Raw genomic sequence first — 22,065 nt, forward strand, 5'->3', positions numbered from 1 at the left:
CTCTGCTTGAGGATTGAAGAGAGGAAGCACAAATAAAAGGTCAGGGGTGGTGTGTGAACAGTTGATCTAATCTCTTCCTTCTGAAAAACCTCAGGTAGTGGTATGAAGTCCCGAGCTAATCTTCCTCATTAAAAGGGATAACAGTTAATCCCCCTCTCTGCTTTCCCCTCCTGTACACCTTAACAAATGAGGTTCTGTTTTTCTATGCCACACTGACCACTAATGAAACCCCCACATGCCTACCTTCTGCTATGGGGTTGGAGGCCCCAAGCCACTCTCTCACCACTCGGACTCCTTCGTCTGCCATCACCTTCGGGTACCTGGGAGGCAGAATGACATCAACTCTCTTACAGTGTACTCCGTAGCATCGTACATATACAAAAAATATATATCGAAAAGTAAACCAATCATAAGAACGAAGAAGTGAACGATGAGGTAAAAAAAACGTCTACTAATTACGTTACCTAAACTGCAGGAGTTTTAGCAGCAAGTCATTTCCTCGGTTGGACATTATGTCCTCTGGTCCCCTACGGAGCAGAACCAAGATGAATCATCAACGTCCAGAGAGCCCCGTTGGTGCAATACATCATTATGGTTTTACCTAGAACCCCTCACTTGTCTTCAACTGTGAGCATGTTATGCATATGCCAACATTAGCCTCCACATTGTACTTATAACTGTGTATATATATAATTTGATCGGTACAGGCTACATTACGCTTTTGCACGATTGGGAGCTTGGACATGCTGTTCTGAACATCAACATGTGGGTAGGCAATATGCATGCTGTAGCTTTGTGTTTTCATATATCTTGATAGAGGTCATAAGAGAGAGCACTTACGTGGTAGTGATGATCTCATCTTTAGTTCTCCTGATGAGCAACACTGGTCCCGGGTATCTGGGAGAGAAGTAAAGAGTCAAACACTGTTCACCGCAAGGAGAGGCTCTCAGTCCTGATGCCTCCTGCAGACGGAGCGTATTCTCATACATATTCGGACTCAAACATCCTGTACGAGGGATGGGATTATTATTAAAGATGTTTTTATTATTTATAGCAATTAGGAGGTTCATTCCTAATATTTTGGTTCTTCAGCAATCTCTAAGCATACATTTACACATTAGTTTCATTTGAAGTTCCTAAGATAAAGACTGTTAGAAAACCCATTCTGCATTCATGCATCATACATTTTCCAATGTGCAGTGCACCCATGTGTGGTAGAGAAAATACACACCATATAGTGTCTCATAGTTACATTTACTGCTAATTATTTTTGCCTTCTCTGCTTTTGTTTACAACTTTAATAGATGTGCACAGGCTCATCATGAATCAATCTCTGCCCCATGGTTAAATCATTGTGCTAAATTATTCCCTGAAAGTCCCTCCAGGAACCAGGCGTCTTTCAAGATTTTGACCATGTAAAGGGCTCTACAAGTAGAGATAAGGAGCTGCAGTGTGTCCTTAGCTGCTTTGGTTGGGTGCTGTTGTGTAGTCTGTGTGTTCTACTCACTGGCAGAGCTGCTTTGCATTGTTCAGATTCATGTACTGCCTTACTGTGTGATGTACCAGCGGTGCTGAAAAAACAACAATCTAATATGAAGCATAACTTGATAAGAGAGCACTTTCAGGCCCTGTCTGATTCATTCATTCTTTATTATTCTCTATTTGTTATTTTTTAGCTTGTGTGTCACAAACACTTCATTAACCAGCTCAGTTGTATTTGTACTACTGTAAAACCAAGGTGCGACAAAAGCCAAGTCAACTTCTAAAAAGGACATTGCATTTTCTCTAACTCAATTTACAATGAAGACAGTAGCTAGGTGTGGTTGTGTTCTTAGTGGAGCTATGAAATTCCACCCCATCAGAATGGACTTACTCCAACTGGCCGGCATGACTTTCAGGGCCAGAGGTAGGAGGTCATCAAAGGACGCGTCCAACACCACCGCCTTGAGCTCCGGATATGACATCACAGCCCAACTGGCTGTGATAGGACAAACATGGGACCAGGAGGTTGGAGAAGAAAATGCGAAAGGAAATTAAGAAAAAATAACTTACGATTTACATGAAGTACGATTATCATAACGAAAAAGAGAGAAACACATTATATCAGATGTGTGTTATTCATTCTTCACATACCTGTGAATCCTCCAATGGACCATGCATAAATAATGATGTCGTTGAGCTGGAAGCCCAGTTTTTGCATGGCGAACTGGATCACCACATCCATTGCATTGGCCTCATTCTGGGGGAAGGGGACTCCCTGGGGGACGGGGGTAAGGCAAAGAACCTTCATGTTGCCGAACACGCATGTACATAATTAAAACACGTGTAGAACCAGTGGCTTAGGGGCGAGGCTCCGTTATGCAGAATTGGAGGAATCCAAATCAGAGGCATGAAACTTTAATACCCTCATGTCGGCGTCGCATCTGATCACTGGAAACCACCAACGGGAAAGGGCAAAAGTTCTGTTTGTGAGGAGCTGCACTGAAAAAGTCTGCTTACCGTGCTGCCTCCGAAGCCAGGGTGGTTCCATCCCAGTACAGAATAGCCTCCTACAGCAGCCAACACACAAACCAGACAAGATTACTAATGCATAAAATACTAAAAGGTTTTTAATATTTTCAAGCTACAGACAGATTAGCAATGTTGGTGATAACCCACCTTCCAAGGGAGTGTTCATACAGCCCACCTCATAGAAGCCTGCGTTCCCCTCACAACAGATGACCTAAATGACGATTAAAAAAGGTTATTATAAATGAATACGTTTAAATCTATAGGCTCAACTCCCACAGCACAACAGAAACCGTGGACACATTTACCAGAGTGCTTCCGCCTGGCCTTCCATCTGCCCTCCGATCGACGAACATGGTGTCGATCTCATTGCCGTCACAGGCCACCAGCTTGTTCCTCTGGCCATTGAACTGGAGAACACAACAGATGGAAGAGGTGTCAGCGGCAGGGAGCTGGGGATGTGTGTCTACAGCCCTCATCACTGTGTGTTGATTAACAATGCGGTGGCTGTGGTGGTCACCTCCTCAATGAGCTTGGCCTGGCCTTGCTGAAGCATGGGCCTCATGGCTTTCTGCAGCAGGCCCACGGAGCCTGGGTAGAGCATCCTCCGCCCAAACGAGTGGGCGATGAGGAAACTGCAAGACGGGCGGGATGTAGAGAGATCACGTTGACATTCAGAGAACAGCGTGTATGAGGGGTAGTGCAGAATGAGATGTCCACGAAGGTCGTGCACCGCATCATTAAATCCACCATTGTCCAGCCGCTCGCCAAACCGCAAGGCTTTAATGGGAATTTGATTCTCGAGGGAAAGACTGCAGTGTAATGTGAGGCAGTGCAGGTGTACCTGATCACGTGGCATGGCAGAGTGCGGACCTGTTGGAGGACACCATCTGCTGCACCCCTCAGCCTGCTCTCTGGCTTAAGAAGTGACACACCTGCCTTCGACAACTTCCTGTAACACACACACACACACACACGGTCCCAAGGTTATCAGTAACCCAGACACAGACCACAGGACGAGCGTTTACCTTGGAAGTGCGTTTGCTGTATAATGCCGTCTGAAAAGAACAGCCAACTTACGGATTACTGAATTCTGTCCAGCTGAAGTCCACAGGCCAGAAGGAGAAGTCAAAATCGAAGCATCTCAGTTTTTTCTACAACAGAGAAGAGAAGCATGAAATATGGACAAACAATCCTTTGTGACCTCAACCCTGACCATCATTTGGTTGAATTTCTTGGGAATCTGTCACAAAAGAAAGCGGAAAAAAGAAAGGGGTTCTAGCCTCACCTTGTTACTGGGAGTGTTATTCTTCCTGGTTTCCTCCAGAATAGAAAAGAACTGAACATACTCAGAGTTCTTCCATCTTCCCCAGCCTACACAACATCATGTATGAGAAAGAAAGGAGAATGAGAGATTGAGGGAAGGAATGGAAGACTGTGTACTGTACTACATAACACCAGAGGCAGAGACTCCATCCTGCGTTGCCTAGAGGAACTACTTTATATGCTTATGGAGTACTGTAGCACACCTTATGCAACCATGTCAAGGTTATGGAAATCATATTTATATGCAGCGTTGGTAGAAATCAGAGGAGAAGACATGCCGGCCTTGATGGTTTATGAAAAGGTTGTAGCCTCACCTCTAAGACAGACCACGCCAAGAAGACAGATCAGAACTGTTCCCACATACTGACTGACGGGCACGAATTTACTGCTGCAGATATAACCTGTGGACAGAGAAGGGCACATATAAACATATACTCTCACTCTCGCACACAGGACTTTGCAACAAGCATGTTAAATATCACACACAGGACTAAATCCGGTCAGGAATTAAATGGAAATCATTAAGGTGCCAATTCATAATATACCCAATTGTACTGCAGTTGCTAAATAAACCAAACCATAACTATGCCTATGTTAAAGGTTAAACAATATTTTTATTGGGGAATTTTATTTTTCCTAAATGTACTCAATTTATTGACTTTTATTCTGCCAATGTGCAGATGTTTATCTGTCAATACAGGGCACCAAACCAAACTCCCCTTTCCTGTAGAGATAGCAGAGGAGCAGAGGAGAGCTGTAGTAAGACAGCGACCACAACACTGACGCCTGGAGGAGCAAGAACACAAATGTGAATATTTATTTGACCTTCATTATTGCATTCTTAAACGCATTTGTTAAGGCACTCGTACTGACCCAGCCAATGACACTGTCGGTGTGTTTTTCAAGACGAAGGGGTTGGTAGTTCCATCCCTGAGAAATGGAAGGAGAATGAAGGTAGACTCATTGACAAAACAATATTGCTGAATGAACTTTACAGCCTCTTGCTGTCTAATCATTCAGCAATATTGTTTATTCAAGTGGGCTGTATAATCTAAAAGATCATCTTGGATTAGCTTTCCCGAGTAAAACGAAACAATGAATACTGTAGTTACAAGGAGATATATCCTTGGTGTACATGTGCATATAATGTCGTTGTCGTATCTCCGTTTGATTGGACCGTGATCTGGCTCAGTAGGTGACAGCCGTTTCACGAACGGACTATCATTTCAAAAACACTCCCGACACTTCCGGGGCCGCATAACAAGCTAACCGTTTAAATCATATATATCTTCGCCACTCGTCATGTCCTACGGATGAAAAACATTGAAATGGTCCATACCCTCCTCCTGGCGCTGCTTTCGGGTCGCGACTGGCCAGGAGAACTGTGAATTCGCTGTAAGTTAGGCCCAAAGAAAATACGAAGCCACATCCAACCAGCCATTATTCCTCTAAGACTACTACGGAAGCCCGCAGCAGCCGGAAAACTAATCGCAAAAAAAAAAAAAATTGGGGTATTTCTTATTATTTTAGAATAATTATTTGAGAGTTCTTAACTTTTCACATTTAAAACAACACATGATGGAAAAATAATGTAATTTAAAAGAAAAATAGCCAGAAATGTAACGCTATAATAATACATGAATAAGCAATAAGTACAGTTTACGGAAGGAAGAGTTTTAGAACAACTGTTTTATTGTGTTCAGGTCATTGTTCAGGTCATGAAAAAAATACAAAAAATAAGGTAGAATAAGACTTCTCAAAACGGACTTCTTAATAACCTATCATCCTAACCTGACAGTGTTACATCTCTCCCTTCTGTCAATTTTGGGCATCACTCTATAGGGCTACAGAGAGTGTTATGTATTATGTACATTATTGTGTTATGTACATTACTTATATGTATATATTACGAAACAAAAACACTATATTTCACAGCAATACTGACTCAGTTGTTTTTTGTTAAATTTTGTGACATTAATATATAAATGTGTATATATGTATAATTAGGCGTCTTCCATCATATGTTTTTCAATAAAGGCCTACAAATTACACAAACAATTCAGTGGCATTTCCCAGACAAATTGACGTGACATTTATTTGTTACTTCGATTCAAGTACGCCTTCTGTTGCAGCTCGGGACCGAAATAATTTGACAGTTGACTTGAATGAGGAGTGAGTAGGTGATGATCAGCACTGGCTTGGCTCAGATCTGAAAACAGAACACAGACACTCAAGGACATTTATTTAAATGCCTCTTAACAGGAACATAGGCAACCCCCACGCACACACAATAAATCCCAAACTAGTTGCTCCCAGTACACAGAGTGATGTAATACAACAGTGTCAGAGAGATGTTCATGCCAGTTTGATGTGTGTGTGTGTGTGTGTGTGTGTGTGTGTGTGTGTGTGTGTGTGGTGTGTGTCGTTGTGTCTCTTTTTATAGATCGCAGTCTATTTTTACAGACTGCGATCTTCGCATCCCACAGGTGAGTAGAGGATGTATGCTCACCGATCCAACTCCTTGTAGATATCATCTCCTTCTCCTGGTTTCAAATCCTGACAAGGTCGAGAGAGAAATAAGACGAGGCAGCCAGGGAAATGCAATGGGGGGAGTGAGGAGAAGAAAGAGGAGGGAGACCTGTGGCAAAGGGGTTCTATTTATTTACTCCCCAGACTGCGGTGCAGTTGATTTGTTAATCTCACTAATGTAAGGTAAGATGGCGGCCTGTCGACAAGTTTATCTGAAAGAGGGCCGACGGATTGGTGGGGAGTATTGCTGACAGCTCTGAGAGAGGCAGAAGAGAGAGGGAAAGCTGTGTGTGTCTATGTGCTTTTCTGTGACAGTTGCCAACACTTCCTGACACTTCTACGCACGCATCTGCTGCACACACGCACACGCACACACACACACACACACACACACACACACACACACACACACACACACACACACACACACACACACACATATTTACACAAACACACACACACATACACAACACAATGGCTCACCATGTAGACGGAACCCTGTGGAGACGTCTGTTCGGGAGGAGAAACACAAAAAGACAGCTTTAACAACCAACCAATCACAAAACTAGGGAGGACAGGACAATGAAAAGATGGTGGGGAAATACAAGGGAGGCATATATGTTGAATATATAAAAATGGGAGAGAGAGAGAAAGAGAGATACGATTGAAAGAAAAATCAGCATTCAAGGTCGGCATGAAAAAGGGAAAGAGAACGACAAGTAAGAAGGAGATTAGGAAAAGCAGGGAAAGTAGGAGAAGAGGACAGGAAAAGACACTGAAATGCATCAGAGATTATTGAAATGTGGCGAGAGCATAAATCCATCACCAGTCTCATGTCCTCAGGATTCTCATAGATGTTCTCTGCCTCCCAAGAGTGACGAGAGAGGGACTGTTCAATACCTGCATTAGGAAACAAACACGCAAAAAAGACGCATACACAGACATGTGCACACTAACACAGCCCACACACACACACAAAGACAGGCGCACACAAATATACATATACAGGCACACACAGTCAGACACACATAGACACGTGCACACACATATACATACACAGGTACACAGTCCGACACACACGTAGACATGTGCACAAACAGACATATACACACAAACACACACAGACACGCGCACTAACACACACAAACAAACGCAGACACCCATCAACAGAAAACCAGGCACATACATACACACATCCACAGGCACACACACACACGCACGCACGCACACACAAACACACACACTCAAAAAAACAAATGCACCAGCACACAGAGGGGCCAGAGTCATTTCATCAGCCGCACAAGATGTCATGGTCCATATCACAGCTGAGGGGACGTAAGATGGAGAGGACACAGGGAACTGTCAAAAAATGAAGGCGCCGGAAGACTCACCACGCTGAGAAATGTGTCTCTGTCTCCATAGCAACACGCCGATAGCCGCAGCAACCAGGGGCACCAGGAGTAATAAAGCAGAGAGTGGGGGGAGCAGGGAGGGGGCGGCCACACCAGCGCTCTCTACTAGAGAAACGAATGAGGAAGAAAGAAAGACAATGAGAGAGGGAGAAAGGCCGAAAAAGAAAGTGCAGGGAACATACATTGAGGGTCCAGCTAGATAGACTCATCCGCTCATGTTCAGTTGAACATTGCAGAGAGAATTCTCCACGCCGCTTTGCTGCTTCTGACCTGCTTCTCAACACGTTACACACATTTACATCATGCTGCGGCCAGTCCATCAATAGGTAAACACAGCCAACATAGAGCCAGCAGTCTGGGTCTTTGGTGGTGTTGAACAACTCAATGGGTATCAGTTTGACAGGCTCAGTTTGGAAAACATAAATAAGTGATGATGAGATCAGGCAAAAACTTCACTAATAGGGAGCCTCTGAGATCAAAACAAACACCTTTATAGTAAAGTGCAGCTTTTAATGAGGAATTATACGAGGTGCTAAAGGGAATCTGGATTTTTGTGTATTGTAAGTTTTACATTTTGACTTTATTAGTTGTGGGTGTTTACTGGGGATTGCATAGCCAGCAGAATCTCTTTTTCTCATATTCCCCTCGGTATCTACTCCTAGCGACAACTTGCCTCTGGGTAGATTGGCAAGCATAACAGTGTGGTGTGCAGCGTTCTGGGACATTAAAATAAGTAAAAGTCTCAGGGGGAAAGCAGAGAGAGAATGCGCAGGCGCTCAACTGGCGCCCAATTCCATTTTTATTCCATAAGCAAATATTAGCTCGCTGTTAAACTATTTAAATTTTTACGGAAAGAGAAGCAAATGCAAATGCAAATTGTCAGCTTTATTTGCACAATAGTTTGGATGACTTCATTCTTGCAGCAGCCCGCGGGGAACTGGTGGAGATGAGGAGGAGGTCCTGGATCCTACTGAGATTAACGCTTTGATGGTTGATCCACCTCAGAGAGTGAAGGTTAGGCCACAACGGCGGCATGCACGCTTTCCATTAAAAACAACTAGGAATAGCATCACGGAAAGTTGGAATTATAAGAAGAAAATGAGAAAGGAAGAACTGAATTGTCTGAAAAGTCCTGTGTAGCTCGTGTGACAGAGCATGGCCTTGGGGCGGCCAGGGTTTGTGGTTCAATTCCCATGCTTAGAATGTATTCACTAGGAGTTCTATTTGCATATCCTAAAGAAAAGTGACTAATGATGTATTGAAATGTATGGCTATTGGAAATTCCTTCATGTAATATTCATGCAGCCGTGAACTGATAAAGAGTTTATTACAGAGTCATGGCAACTATACCTTTCCAGCCAGACTTGTGTTCAAGTTCATCCAACTTTATTGATAAAAGCCTCAGCCTTCAGAGCTCACCTCAGCCCTGCTGTCGGGGCATTTAGTTGGCCTCTCTGTAATCAATCATGATGTGCTGTGTGAAATGTAATTGATTGGGGTGTGTGTGTGTGTGTGTGTGTATGTGTGTATAAGGACTAGGCTAATGGGATATTGTGGTTGGAGCTGACCCCCGTACTGACCTGAACAGTACACCATGCCAACTTGAACGTATGAATTATGGTAATTGAGTGCAGTGGGGCGAAGACATAAATACCCCCTATTTCTCCCTAGCTCTCACTCCCCCGCTCTCTGCCGTCTTTCTTCTTATCTCTAATCTTCCCGTTCTCCACCTGCCACCTACCCCCTTGTCTCCCTTTTTTTTCAAAGGAGGCGGATTCGTATCCTGGTGATTGTGGATAAGGGTTGCTGACAGGATACCACGTAGCTACTCCAGTACTTAGAATACGGTCCAACATAGAACAGGAAATTAGTGATGTAATGCGCTTGAAGATGATTTAAATTTGTGTTGGTAATGCAGTCTGCCTCTGTTCTGTATTTTATTAAATCTAATGTTCATGAATTTTTTATGTTGTACTTTTTCCTCCCATGCTCTTTAGCCTTCACTGTCAGATTTTTTTTTTCTTACACAATACCGTTGTTCTATACATCTGTCTGTCTGTCTATCAATTAAATTATCTAGAGAAAGATTGAGGCATTTTTAGATTTCAAAAGTGGATCTACTTTTCCACATGCATTTACGTTCAACCAGCCGTATAGGAACACATTTCTATTTGATGCTATTATAATGAGAATGCACAACTGTGTACCTCAGCCCTGTCTCCATGACTATTTCATGCATTGTACAAAATGTGGGATAGCCGCACTCATGAATTATTTGGTGCTGCCTGAGCTACCAGGCTTCCATTGTGGCGGATCAGGGAACCACTAATCGCTACGGCATAGCATCCCCTCATAAAGGCAGTGCACTACAGACTGCTCCAGGTCCAACACTTGTGGAATCAAGTATTTTCTGTGCTTTTCTCCACCATTAAAATTCTCTCTCTCTGAGCAATCGTTTTTTAGTCTCTCATTTAATTGAGTTATATGTGAACATTTGTTGGCTGTGAATACACTTCCACCATGGCAATCTTAGCAAGACCCTGATCCAGCACTTACCAAGTGACTAGAACATTTCCTCTCTCGCTCGCCTCCCTCCATCTCCATCCCTCTTGCTACAGCACCATCAGCGTGCATCACAATGAGCTCTGGGCTTCACAACAGGACTGATGTATACGGGAGGTCTAAGACAGAGCTCATCACTGCTTAGGGATCCATTGAAGTGTCACGTGACCCTGTGTGCAGGGTCTGCCACTAATAAATAGTATAACAGTACATTCCCCAACAGCCATAGTGGAGTCATTTACGTAACAGGCCCATTATTTTAATTGCAGAATCACTCTTTACCCTGCGCTTAGACCAGCATCACTTAATGATGCCTAGGAATACTATGTGTTCAGCAATTGTGCACAATGATCCTGACATTAATTACTGTAATACATTTCACAACCATCTACCAGAATCTACTATCTAGGTAGAGAGCCTATGTCCCCTAAACAAGAAGATCCTAGCCACCCAGTATGTTGTCTAAGTTTTACCTTGTGCATCGATGCATAGAACAATACTGCTAAGATTATAGAATGCAGAACATAGCAGTTTTTTTCGTTTCGTTCACCGGTTTGGACAAAACAAAGATACAGCTGTGGGAGCTTTTTAAACACTCGTTATAATGTCTATAATTAATTAAGTAAAATTCTGCCCAAATTCTGCCCAAATTCAGAGCTGAGTCTAACATAAATCATGGTGGATTTACATCTGTAAATATATAGTACATAAACCTGTCAACCATTAACCTGGGTTCTTAAGAAGCTGGCCATATAATTCAAGGCCTTAAGAAAGATATTTCAAGTGTTTTATTTTTTTAGTTTGTTTGTTTCTAGTTAGCAGTTTACTGTTTTATCCCTCTACAGCCCTTCGAGATTTCTTGAATGAAAATGCAAATCCAATTAATTATTATTATTATTATAATAAAAAAGAAATATTATTCTATTATATTACAGCTGGTCTTGCCTCCCACCTGTAGTGGGCAGTGTGACAGTGTACACTGCCCCGATCACCTGTCCGTTCCTCAGCAGCATGGTGCAGGTGTATTTGCCGGCGTTGTCGGCGGTGATGGGCAGGCTGATGTTGACGTTGATTTTGCCGGGCCCTGGACTGAAGCTGCGTGGCCTGCCACTCCTGTTCTGGTGGGACCACCCCACCTTTTCCACCTGGGATATCCCTGAGTATCTGCAGGATATGTACAGCGAAGAGGACGTGGACGAGGGACTGACTTCCACTAGAAGATGAGCAAGAATTGGAATGTGGGGAAGAACACTTTAAAAATAGAAAATGCAGTGAGTGCTGTAGTATAAAGTGAGTTTGAAAATATTTTTTTATAAAGCCACATAGATTAAGACATAAAGAAACGTTAAATGGCTTAAATCAAGTGAAGGGATTTGAATATAACTAAGTTCAAAGGTCTAAATGGAGTAAACAATGTAAACATGCACACCATCTAAGAAAATGTAAATGAAAACAAATAAAGTGACAGCTGAATGAGAAGCGCAAAGCATTGCTAAAAATGCAGAAATGTAAAATGAATTGAACACACACACTGTGTGTGTGTGTGTGTGTGTGTGTGTGTGTGTGTGTGTGTGTGTGTGTGTTAAAGAGAAAAGCGAACCGGTGCGTGATTAAAAGTAGCCCAATAGAGCGGGAAAAAACACCCAATCTGGCAACACTGCCTGAACGTCCTCCAAAAGTAGCCCAATCCGGCGGGAAAACCCGCACAATCTGGCAACACTGATTAACGTTCTCACGCTCCAGCTTCAACGTAAATCAATGAGACCAACTGAAAACGAAGCCGGTATGAAACTAAAACTGTGATTCTGAATAAAGTTTAAAGGATATCGAAATTCCGTTGGGATATTATTGAAGATACAAGTGTGTAGATTGTTAAATGATTTGAACGAAGGTAAACGGTTGAAAAATGATTGAATTACGATGTCTTGAGATTTAGGAGTGTCAGAATGGACTGATTTAGTTACGTCTTAAATGCCCACTATGCAACATTTTTTGCCAAAATTACATTAATTATGCAGGTTGAGAGTTATTCTGATGGTTCTACAACCATTTCTAGGTCGTTTGGTGGGTGTTTCATTGCCTCTTGTCGCTTCTCCAAGGAAAAAGGGAATATGCAACTTGCTCTGTTCGGACCGACACAATCCGGATGTGACGCAGCGGAAGTATCCAATCGCGCCTCGAAAATGTAGTCAGATTGTAGTTTCGAACACACACCTCCAAACATGGCACCCGCTTAGACCCCGAAGCCGCCGCCAGACGCCGCCATTTATGCCATTTGGAATTTCAGCCACCGCCAGCCAATAATTGTGTAAGCCAAAATAGAGTTTAGATTTTCTGCCCGCACCCGAGCCCGAACCGAACCGACCCGACCCGCGGGCCGGGTCGGTCCAAAATTTCCCGCCACTATCCTCGGGTCGGATCGGACCGGGCGTGATCAAGCTTTTTTTTTTTTTTTAATCACTATTAGCTTAATTGGTACGGGCAAAATTGTCTATTAATCAGACGAAATATTCTATGTAGGTAGATAATATTCTTAATGTATACAAAGTTGCAGAAGTCAGACTACGAAATTGCAAAAGGCAACGTGTCATGCGCAGTTTTCCTCCACTCGCAAGCGTAACACCGGCTCGTACATTTGTTGGATACAACAAATTCCTCATAATCGTCTTCAAAAGCAGATGCATCGCTAACTCCTCCAAACGTGGGCATATCTTGTCAATTGAATACGCTTATAGAATTCCTTCGTTCACTGTACTCTGCGTTTGTAGCAATGACAGCGGCAGGTAACATCAGTCCGCCGCTGCCGTAGCCTACGTACAGGAATATAAACACTGCTGCTGAGACCCCGCAATTCCCTCAAAATGCAATGCAATGCAAGGTTGGTTTTATTTCTAACATTATTCTATAAACAGACATTTAGATTTATGGTCTGTCGTTATAATTGATTTACCTCGGGGGTACTGTGGAGTGGGTATGACTGTTTTTAATAGCAGGCTAGCATTACCCGTTGACTTGCGCTAGCCTAGCACGAGCAAACTCTGCAACTAGAAGGACTGTATGAAATGTGTTGAAAACTGTCTCCAGTGATATAGAATACCAATGCTCACTTGAGAATCAGGCCCTATGTCCAAAATTCCGAACTACCCCTTTAAGAAATGGTCGGGGTTTAAATCGGTCTCGGGCTCATCATGACAGTTAATGTACCGGGCTGGGCCGGGCCGGGCTCGAATGAGCACGGGCTCGGATAGGGTCGGGTTTGATTTTTCGGCCCGATCTAAGCTCTAAGCCAAAATAAGCCGCCATCTGATAAACTTTGACTGAGCCAGCTAGAATTATTTGCATCAAGTAATAATTCCATCACATAGTAGGGCTTTGACTCCGAATGTGAATGAAGTATTGATTAGACAGCGATTTATTAGAAACCTAATAACCTAATAATAAATAACCATAGCAACGCCGGTAAACAAACCTCGCAAAGCCCAATCCAGGTCTTACTGAAGGCATTTAATGGTCAAAATATTATTAATAAATATTCGAATATATTCGAATATTAATATTAGTAAACAAACAAACTTCAAATATGAGCTTGGTATTATGTTTATTTAAAATAAAATAAGTAACTTATTAAAATAAATAAATAAATACAAGACACTAAGTCCCCTCTGCCGCTCATGCCCCCCCTGACACCTTTAATCAACTGAGGGCGTTTGCCTGAGTCTCATAGTATTAGAACATGTTGTACTTGTTGATTAGCTCACGTTGTTATGGCAATGAATACGCCCTCAGCTGATAAACTAATGCCAGCATTTTTTTTCAACAGAAAATTAGCACCCATATCAATATATATTTGATATTTTTCTGCTCCTTGCACCTTATCATGCTTATCATGCTACGCAGCATTACAAGGCTCTGCTGACTAAAACATGAAGCAATTCAAGAAGAGGCATATATAGAATCGTCTTGTGGTCAACTGTCATTTAATAGACATCTGACAGATTATGTCAAGGTTTTAAAATTATTAGTATTATTATTACTACCAGGTCATGTTATAACACAGCTGGAAATCGTGGATTTTCTGATAAAGACTAGCTAGCCTCTTTGACAGACAAAACAGCAGAAACTATGTTAGGTGCGCTCGTGCTGCATTTTTGGTTTTGTCAAACAGGAGATGCCCACCCACCAATCAGAGGTTAGAGATTTCTGCAGGAAGGTTGCGCTCGATTTCACTAGCCCATTTGAGCCTGTTCATTAGTGTACAGCATCCATCCTCTCATTGCTTGTGTAAAAAAAAACGGTAGAATATTAGATTTGCTAAGGCCAGTTTTGGGTGGGCTTGAGCCCACCCAAAAAAGGTCTAGCTTCGCCACTGATGGTGGCAACGCTATTGAAATTGTTCTTAAATAAAAAATCTTAAAAAATAAGAGATATATTTTTCAAAATTAAAGGTTGTAGTAGGACGATGAAGAGGCCATGCCTCTATGGAACAAGTTTTGGGGCTCTAGAGTCAATAATGGCGACGCTATTGAAATGTTACCATTGTGGTAGTTTTCAGTTTTGCACTTTGCAGACGGTCCCTAAGCTCGCGGATGAAAGCCGACTGCTCATAGAAGCCAATGCAATTCACCGTTCGCTAAAGACGGCTCGTTTGGATGAAAACAATGTTGTAGCTGGTTCTCTGGGTTGCTACACTCAATTGTGTCGCAACGATGTTTCACTGATGATCTATTGAACCGCAAACTCCGAATCTGCGTAAGTTCTCAATCCTCCGTTAAAGGCACCCAGTGCAACTTTATGTAAACATTCAATGAAAAATAAACATTCAATTTCTAGTCTTTTTTACACGTAGTAAGTTTCAATAACTCCATACCATTACATATCGACATTCAAGGAGCAAAGATGAGACGTCGTTGTGTGGTGAGAACTGATAGAAAATCGTAAACAACAACAATCGCCGGTGGGGAGAAGCCATTTTTCCATTGACTGGAAGCCTGCTTTATTTATTGTAGGTTACAAAAAATAAAGAAAATGGCGGCATTGTTGTTGTTATCGATTTTGTATCAGTTCTCACCACACAACGACGTCTCATCTTTGCTGCTTAAATGTCGGTATGTAATGGTATGGAGTTATTGAAACTTACTACGTGTAAAAAAGACTAGAAATTGAATGTTTATTTTTAAGCCTCGAAAGTTGCACTGGGTGCCTTTAATATGAAGCTCTCCTCTCCTCTTGAAAAAATAAATTCAGCAGCGGCGGTCATATTTCAGCAGCGTCGTACCGCTACTGCTAGGTGCATATAGGGGAAACACTATCTTAATGTGATGAAAAGACTTTGAAAACCGAATGTAAAGTAAGCTAACGATTTATTGTTTACGTGTTTTGTAACCAGCTCTTACGTTGGATTTGGGGATTTTTCAATAAATCTTAAAAACCATCAGTCAAGTGTGAAACCATCTTTCGGGGAACACTGGGCAATCTAAATTTTTTATTCTCAACAATGTTAAGGAGGATCTTCCTCCCTCTCCTCAATGGAGAAGCCTCCACTGATATATACTGTATATATATATATATATATATATATATATATATATATATATATATATATATATATATATATATATCAAATCTGAAATATAGGCCTACAATAAAGTGACTCTATAGGCCCCGTCAACACGGAGCCGAAACGGGCGAAAACTATCTGGTTTCGTTTTATGCGGTTCAGGAATATCTCCGTAAAGACGGATTCATTGCGAAACCGCATCGAGCTGTAGAAACGCTGTAGTACATATTCAAGGCGCTGGTTCTCCACCGGAAAAAGTGGAGCGCATCAAGCGCGCGCATACAGCCTGCGCGCTGTATACAAATATTCAGTCACTAGGAAATTCAACCTCTTAAATTGATCAGAAATGTTTTTTTTTGTACAGGTAGTAATTACATTTATCAAGGGGCTGTATTTAAAGCTACAAAAAGCAAAAAAAAAAAGCATTCAACCAATTCTTCGCCCAGCTGGTAAGGGGGTGGGGGGGGGGGGGGGGGGGGGGGAATGACGTCATCGTTTGCGTTTCAGGCGTCCTTATCCTAACCCGAAACCGCATAGGTCAAAATATATTTGAAACCACCCTGGGGCATGGTTTCAGAAATGTGCGGTTTCGGGAACCGGGTCTGCCGGCTCCGTCTGGACGGTCGGCCGAAACGCATTTCACCCAAAAAAATCGGCTCCGTGTGGGCGGGGCCTAAGATCTGCAACTTTGGCACAGACTACAACATGCTGTGGTGTGAGGTGTTTTTCAAGGACACCTCACACCCCAAGAATCCACGGGATCTAACCATGGACTCTGAAGGCAATTTATCAGACTAAGTCTGATAAATAAAAAGGATATTTGTCACAAAAAAAGACTACCAAATGATGGTTTATGAATAAAAAATAGCGACACATTGTTTGAGGGCATACAATTACGGATAAACAGTTGGGAGAACTGTTTAAATAAAAGGCCAAGGATGACGGGAAAAAGAACAGTGGCTGGTGAAAAACAACACCAAGAAAAATCCACTGCAGGGTCAAAATAATATATATTCATTAAAGCCATTTGCTGCTAATGTGTTGCTTGACTGTGACTGATGCTTAGTGTCTCATCAAACTAAAGTGTGAATCCATCTGAGTGTAATCAAGCCACACAGACCTGTACACACCCTTATGCACTGGCACACGTACACACGCACACACACGCGCACACACACACACACACACACACACACACACACACACACACACACACACACACACACACACACACACACACACACGCTACAACACATTTCAGTCTTGATTAGAGTTATCAGTGTGCTGCCTCTCGTCTTTGTGGGAGGGCAGAAAGTATTATCACATAATGATACTTTTAATGAGGTGGGGTAAAAATATATGTGTCACATGATTGGTGTGTGTGTGCATGCATGCATGCTTGCATGTGGGAGAGAGATAGAGTGTGCGTGGGTGGCTTTGTTTGACAGATTTGGGAAATGTGTGCACAGTTGACCTGTGCATGGAAGAGTGTGAGAGAGAGAAGGACTCAGAGAGTGAGAAAGGGATTGTCTAATTGTTGGAAAAATAATAAAAATAATAAAATAAAGGCTGCCGGTATGTGGGTGCGTGTGTCTGTGTGTGTGTGTGTGTGGATGTTCAGGCATGAGCATTTGTGTCAACGCAGGTCTGAGAGACTTATGAAAAAGGTGTGTGCGTGTGCATTGGTGTGTGTGAAAGATGTGTGCAACACGGTGACAGTGACAGATGGGCTGCTGATGTGGGGGCAGCTGTGATGGATGCCAGCAGGGCCGTGATTAGTAAAGCATCTCAAGGCCGTGAAGACAGCGTAATGCGTGTGTCCAGGCATGTGATGTGAGCGCACGCATTAAAAGTTGCGTTATGTGTGCACGTATTAAAAGGTGGGGGTCACACTAGATCACACCTCCTTGCTCAGCTAACAACCAGCATAAAAAAAGACAGGGCCCAGTGATATAAGATGAAGAAAAAACATTGTGTATTTACTAGTATGTACACAAAAGTAGCAATGTAAACGTAAATTCAAACCATGTTATATATAAGGCATTATGCACCCTGACCTGCTCCTTCCCCCATAGCTACCTTTGAGCACGCTCAGCGTGGTCCTCTGTCTGTAGCATTTATCATCGTGGAAGACGTCACAGGTGAAGACACCAGCGTCTCTGATCTCCGGGCTCAGTAGGAAGGAGAAGAAGCCGGAATGGGCGTTGTATGGCGGGCCTGCCAGCTGAAACAGCGGACTCCCCTCCACTGGAGGGGCCGTGGAGTCCCTCCAGCGGTCGTACTGGTACACCAGCTTCGGAAGCATCCTCTTTTCCAGATTCTCCCAGCGGACCTGCACGGAGTCGCCCTTGTAGGGCGGACAGGCCAAGGAATGGGGCCGGTTGGCCACACTGCCGGTGGAGATCTGAAGGTCTGTTTAACGAGAGAGAAACATAGTATGGTTTGGAAGAGAGAGAGTTGGAGGCGACGGAGAGAGAGATTTGAAGGCCGATGGAACTGTAGGGTATGATAGAGTAAGAATGATAGAGCGACAGAGAGGGTTAGGCAGTTGAAGGTGAGAGTGAGATACATAGAAGAAAGACGAGGTAAAAGAGAGTATCAGAAAAAGTAACATGAGAAAATGAGCAAATTCGAAAGAAGAGAAATGTCATAAAACATTAAGCAGAAATCGCCTTAGAGTCACAAGGACAATGTGAATGAGAAGCAAATGAAAGGATCAAGAATAGAAAAGAATAAATAGTGCGGGGCTGAAAATAGTGTCTCAATGATACAATGCAGAGACAAGGACAGAGAAAATAAGCATTGAGAGAGAAAAGAGGCGAACTGAGATAAGAGAGAATGTTTGACAACAATGAGGATTACGTTCTTATGTTCTCAGCCCGGCATCTAATGCTATTCTTGCATTTCACTCTGGCAGATTTGCAAAGCGCTGACACTGAGCTTCCAGAAAGTCACTCACCGTTTGGTACCTTGGTGAATGAGGCCACCGTGGCATCTGTGTGGAATGAAAAGCAGAGAGGTATATACATAAAAAATGGCTAAATAATGAATTATACATATCAACTATAATATTAATGGGAGCCCTGGCAGAGAAATCTCTGCAGAATGAATACTCCTAAAGTGGTCACACGGGAAGTATATACTTTTAACTGGAATTAACAAGACTGATAAGACAATTGGTTTCTATTTTGATGAGGACTCACCGCAACCACAAGGCACCACATTACTCCTTTCCTGCTGCCAACATATGTCTTCTCTGCTGACATCCATCTTCACGTCAACGTTGAAGGAGAAGTTGGCTACGCTGCAGTTGTATTTGGGCTGAATCACACAGACGTAGGTGCCTTGGTCGTTCTGGTTGAAGTGGGGGATCTTTGTCAGGGTCTCCGTCCGCCTCACCTCTGACCTCAGTGGCGTGCCGCCAGGGCCCGCCCAGGTGATGCTGCCGACCATGTAGTTGGGGACGACGCTGGTCTCGAGCCGGAGGATGCCATATGGCAGGGGTGAGGCGGGTACCATGGTGACTGCAGACGACAGGGCAGTGTAACATGGGATTAATGCCTCTGGACGGAGACCGCCCTCCCTTAGTGAGTCGCATTCATCACCCAGGCCACCACTGCCATGTGGAGCTGATCATTTGTCAGTGAGGACTTATTTGCACATTCTTCTGCAGGGGTGTATATCGGGGGCTTCAAAGGAGGATACACTTTTGCATCCATTCGAGGTATATTCATAAATATTCACTAAATATAATATAGAAAAAGAGAAAAACAAAATAACAAAACAAAAAAAGTACGATACAGGTTGGCGATAGGTATAATGGATATGGATGTAAAAAATATACTCTACCAGTGAGTAAGGCGTGCAAGATGACCTTTCTCAGTTTCCTTTCCTGCTTTTCGACCAAGCAGGTGATAAGGCCTTGATCACCCATTTTGGGTACGAAGAGCAGAGAGAAAACCCCAGACTCCAGGAAGTTAGGGTCAGCCAATGAGAACTTAGGTGGACCAGATGAAACCTTCCCTTCACTGGCTGAGAGGAGGAGTTTCTCCATCCCCTTGGGGGTGCCGTGCTTGGTCCAGCTCACAGTCACTGTGCCCGTCATCTCCGGGTCAACGCAGGGCAAGGTGGTAGGCTTTCCCAGTTCTGTCACTATAATGTCATCATATTCTCTGTCTTAACACAAATATAAAGCCATTTTAGATTAGTGTTCTTAACCTGCTCCTGAAGATTTCCCAGCGCTTCCTGAGCTGCCACAAGATGGAGTATTATGTGTGTGAATGACAATAAATGTAAACGATATTCATTGTTTATGCACATACAAGGTTGGAAGGCAAATACAAATACAACAGTAACCTAGCAGAGATGTGTCCTTCTTTACTTGGCATTTCCTGACGTGAATAGCTACGTTTTTCAGATAAACAGGAATGGTTAGAATGGTCCTTCAAGTGAAATACGAGAGAAGGAAACTCACCAGACTGAGCACAGACAATAAAGTTAGGTGTTATCAATTTCCTAAAGGATTTTAAAAACCTTGTTCCGTACCTGTGAGAGTTTGGCCAGAGTGAATGAACGATGCCATCCAGTAATACAGAAGAGCCAAGGTATAAATGTCAAACTCCATGACTAATTCCAAGTGAATTGCAGCTTTGTCATTCACTCACTAAAACCCTTATTCTTTCCTTCTTCTGTTTCTGCAATGCAATAGCCCTGTTAAGAGATGTCTGGCAGTGTATCCAGAGGGCTATGACTGGGTCATGTCCAGGGGCTAACAGGAAATGACACAGTCAAATACAAGATAATCAACAGGAAGACGGTGTCAGGGGACTCTTCACTAAGTGCTTGTGTGTGCAGCTGATAGACAAGAATTGTATGAAAATATATATTTCCAGTGACCCTGTTCATATGTAGTTATGCAATATAACATGTGAATAAATCCCATATAAAATAACTGACCTTCACATCCTGTGGGACAAAAGGGAATGGGTTAACTAGCTGTATTCATGTCAGTATCACAATGCAATGAAAATGATTTACATACCAGAGACCTAGGGACTGGGGTTGATGAAAAAGAAAAAAAAAGAAAGAAAGGAAGACTTTTGGTTTGGTGTGGGAGCAAGCAACCCTCTGGGTACATGTCTTTACATCCCATAAATGTCTTTAATTAAGCTAAAGGTATTATCTTCTCCTCTGAGCACTATTACCCATCTCTCCATAATTACCATCGGGTGGGCGGGGGCGTGGAGAGAGAGAGAGAGAGAGAGAGAGAGAGAGAGAGAGAGAGAGAGAGAGAGAGAGAGAGAGAGAGAGAGAGAGAGAGAGAGAAATGGGTAGAGGTAGAGAGAGATAGAGATAGGAAGAGAGAGATAAGGAGAGCGAGAGAACAGAGTCAGGGAGAGAAAGAGAGACAGAGAGTGCAAGTGAGAGATGGAATGTATGTGAGAGGGCGTCGGGAGAGAGAGAGAGAGAGAGAGAGAGAGAGAGAGAGAGAGGGAGAGAGAGAGAAAGAGAGAGAGAGAGGGAGATACTTGGTGCACTGGGGTTGTTTTATGACACAGAAAGAGTGGGAGAAAGAAGAACAATAAAAATGATATATAATACAGAGGGATAGAAAATGTTGACACACATTGGTCCCAATAGAGGGGTGGGTAGGACGCTGGGGGTAATGGGGACAATCTGACTTCAAAGTCTCTCAGTGGCTTGTGATATGAGTGGTGCATAGAGTGGTAGCCAGTACCGCCACCCCTCCCTCTACGGTAAATAATAATCAGAGGCTAATGAATCCAGTGCCAATGAGCTATATCAGTTAAGTATGGGCTATGTTATCAGTCTGACAGACCCCAGGGGAAGTCTAGGGACGGAGCCGGAATTGAAAGGAGCTTTTGTGAGAGTGAAGGACATGTGGAACAATGAAAATGAAAAAAGCATCGAGAGAAAGAGAGAGAGAGAGAGAGAAAGAGAGAGAGAGAGAGAGAGAGAGAGAGAGAGAGAGAGAGAGAGAGAGAGAGAGAGAGAGAGAGAGAGAGAGAGAGAGAGAGAGAGAGAGAGAGACACAGACAGACAGACAGACAGACAGACAGACAGACAGACAGACAGACAGACAGACAGACAGACAGACAGACAGACAGACAGACAGACAGACAGACAGAGCGAGAGACAGACAGACAGACA

General features: G+C 43.1%; 2 protein-coding genes across 5 annotated transcripts in view; both read right to left on the reverse strand.

Moving 5' to 3' along the window:
- Window positions 1-5,331, reverse strand: part of abhd16a (abhydrolase domain containing 16A, phospholipase) — a 7,021-nt gene extending 1,690 nt beyond the window's left edge. The window contains exons 1-17 of the mRNA XM_060064102.1: window positions 5,174-5,331; window positions 4,708-4,764; window positions 4,553-4,620; window positions 4,149-4,234; window positions 3,797-3,882; window positions 3,589-3,662; window positions 3,353-3,460; window positions 3,029-3,143; window positions 2,817-2,918; window positions 2,659-2,722; window positions 2,500-2,549; window positions 2,134-2,257; window positions 1,874-1,978; window positions 1,508-1,571; window positions 841-897; window positions 465-527; window positions 244-320 (exon numbers count right to left, since the gene is read on the reverse strand). Coding sequence (XP_059920085.1) covers window positions 244-320; window positions 465-527; window positions 841-897; window positions 1,508-1,571; window positions 1,874-1,978; window positions 2,134-2,257; window positions 2,500-2,549; window positions 2,659-2,722; window positions 2,817-2,918; window positions 3,029-3,143; window positions 3,353-3,460; window positions 3,589-3,662; window positions 3,797-3,882; window positions 4,149-4,234; window positions 4,553-4,620; window positions 4,708-4,764; window positions 5,174-5,275 — 1,402 coding nt within the window. The 5' untranslated portion in view covers window positions 5,276-5,331. The remainder of the gene's footprint in view (window positions 1-243; window positions 321-464; window positions 528-840; window positions 898-1,507; window positions 1,572-1,873; window positions 1,979-2,133; window positions 2,258-2,499; window positions 2,550-2,658; window positions 2,723-2,816; window positions 2,919-3,028; window positions 3,144-3,352; window positions 3,461-3,588; window positions 3,663-3,796; window positions 3,883-4,148; window positions 4,235-4,552; window positions 4,621-4,707; window positions 4,765-5,173) is intronic.
- A 180-nt stretch (window positions 5,332-5,511) lies between these two features.
- On the reverse strand, window positions 5,512-21,126 carry g6fl (g6f-like). 4 transcript variants are annotated; one of them, XM_060064101.1, is made up of 11 exons: window positions 20,440-21,126; window positions 19,744-20,066; window positions 19,098-19,418; window positions 18,854-18,889; window positions 17,974-18,306; window positions 11,290-11,550; window positions 7,755-7,880; window positions 7,190-7,263; window positions 6,847-6,873; window positions 6,344-6,390; window positions 5,512-6,043 (listed from the first exon to the last, which is right to left on the reverse strand). In XM_060064101.1, the coding sequence occupies exons 2-11, from the start codon at window positions 19,997-19,999 to the stop codon at window positions 6,022-6,024; spliced, it is 1,503 nt and encodes a 500-aa protein (XP_059920084.1). In that variant the 5' UTR covers window positions 20,000-20,066; window positions 20,440-21,126; the 3' UTR covers window positions 5,512-6,021. The 4 variants fall into 4 exon arrangements, 3 of the variants coding, with proteins under 3 accessions (XP_059920084.1, XP_059920083.1, XP_059920082.1); XM_060064100.1 differs by having other exon boundaries at window positions 7,755-7,877; window positions 19,744-20,070; XM_060064099.1 differs by having other exon boundaries at window positions 19,744-20,070; window positions 20,440-21,125.
- Between the last annotated feature and the right edge of the window lie 939 nt (window positions 21,127-22,065).

This window comes from Gadus macrocephalus, chromosome 11, assembly GCF_031168955.1.
Source record: "Gadus macrocephalus chromosome 11, ASM3116895v1".
NCBI lineage: Eukaryota > Metazoa > Chordata > Actinopteri > Gadiformes > Gadidae > Gadus > Gadus macrocephalus.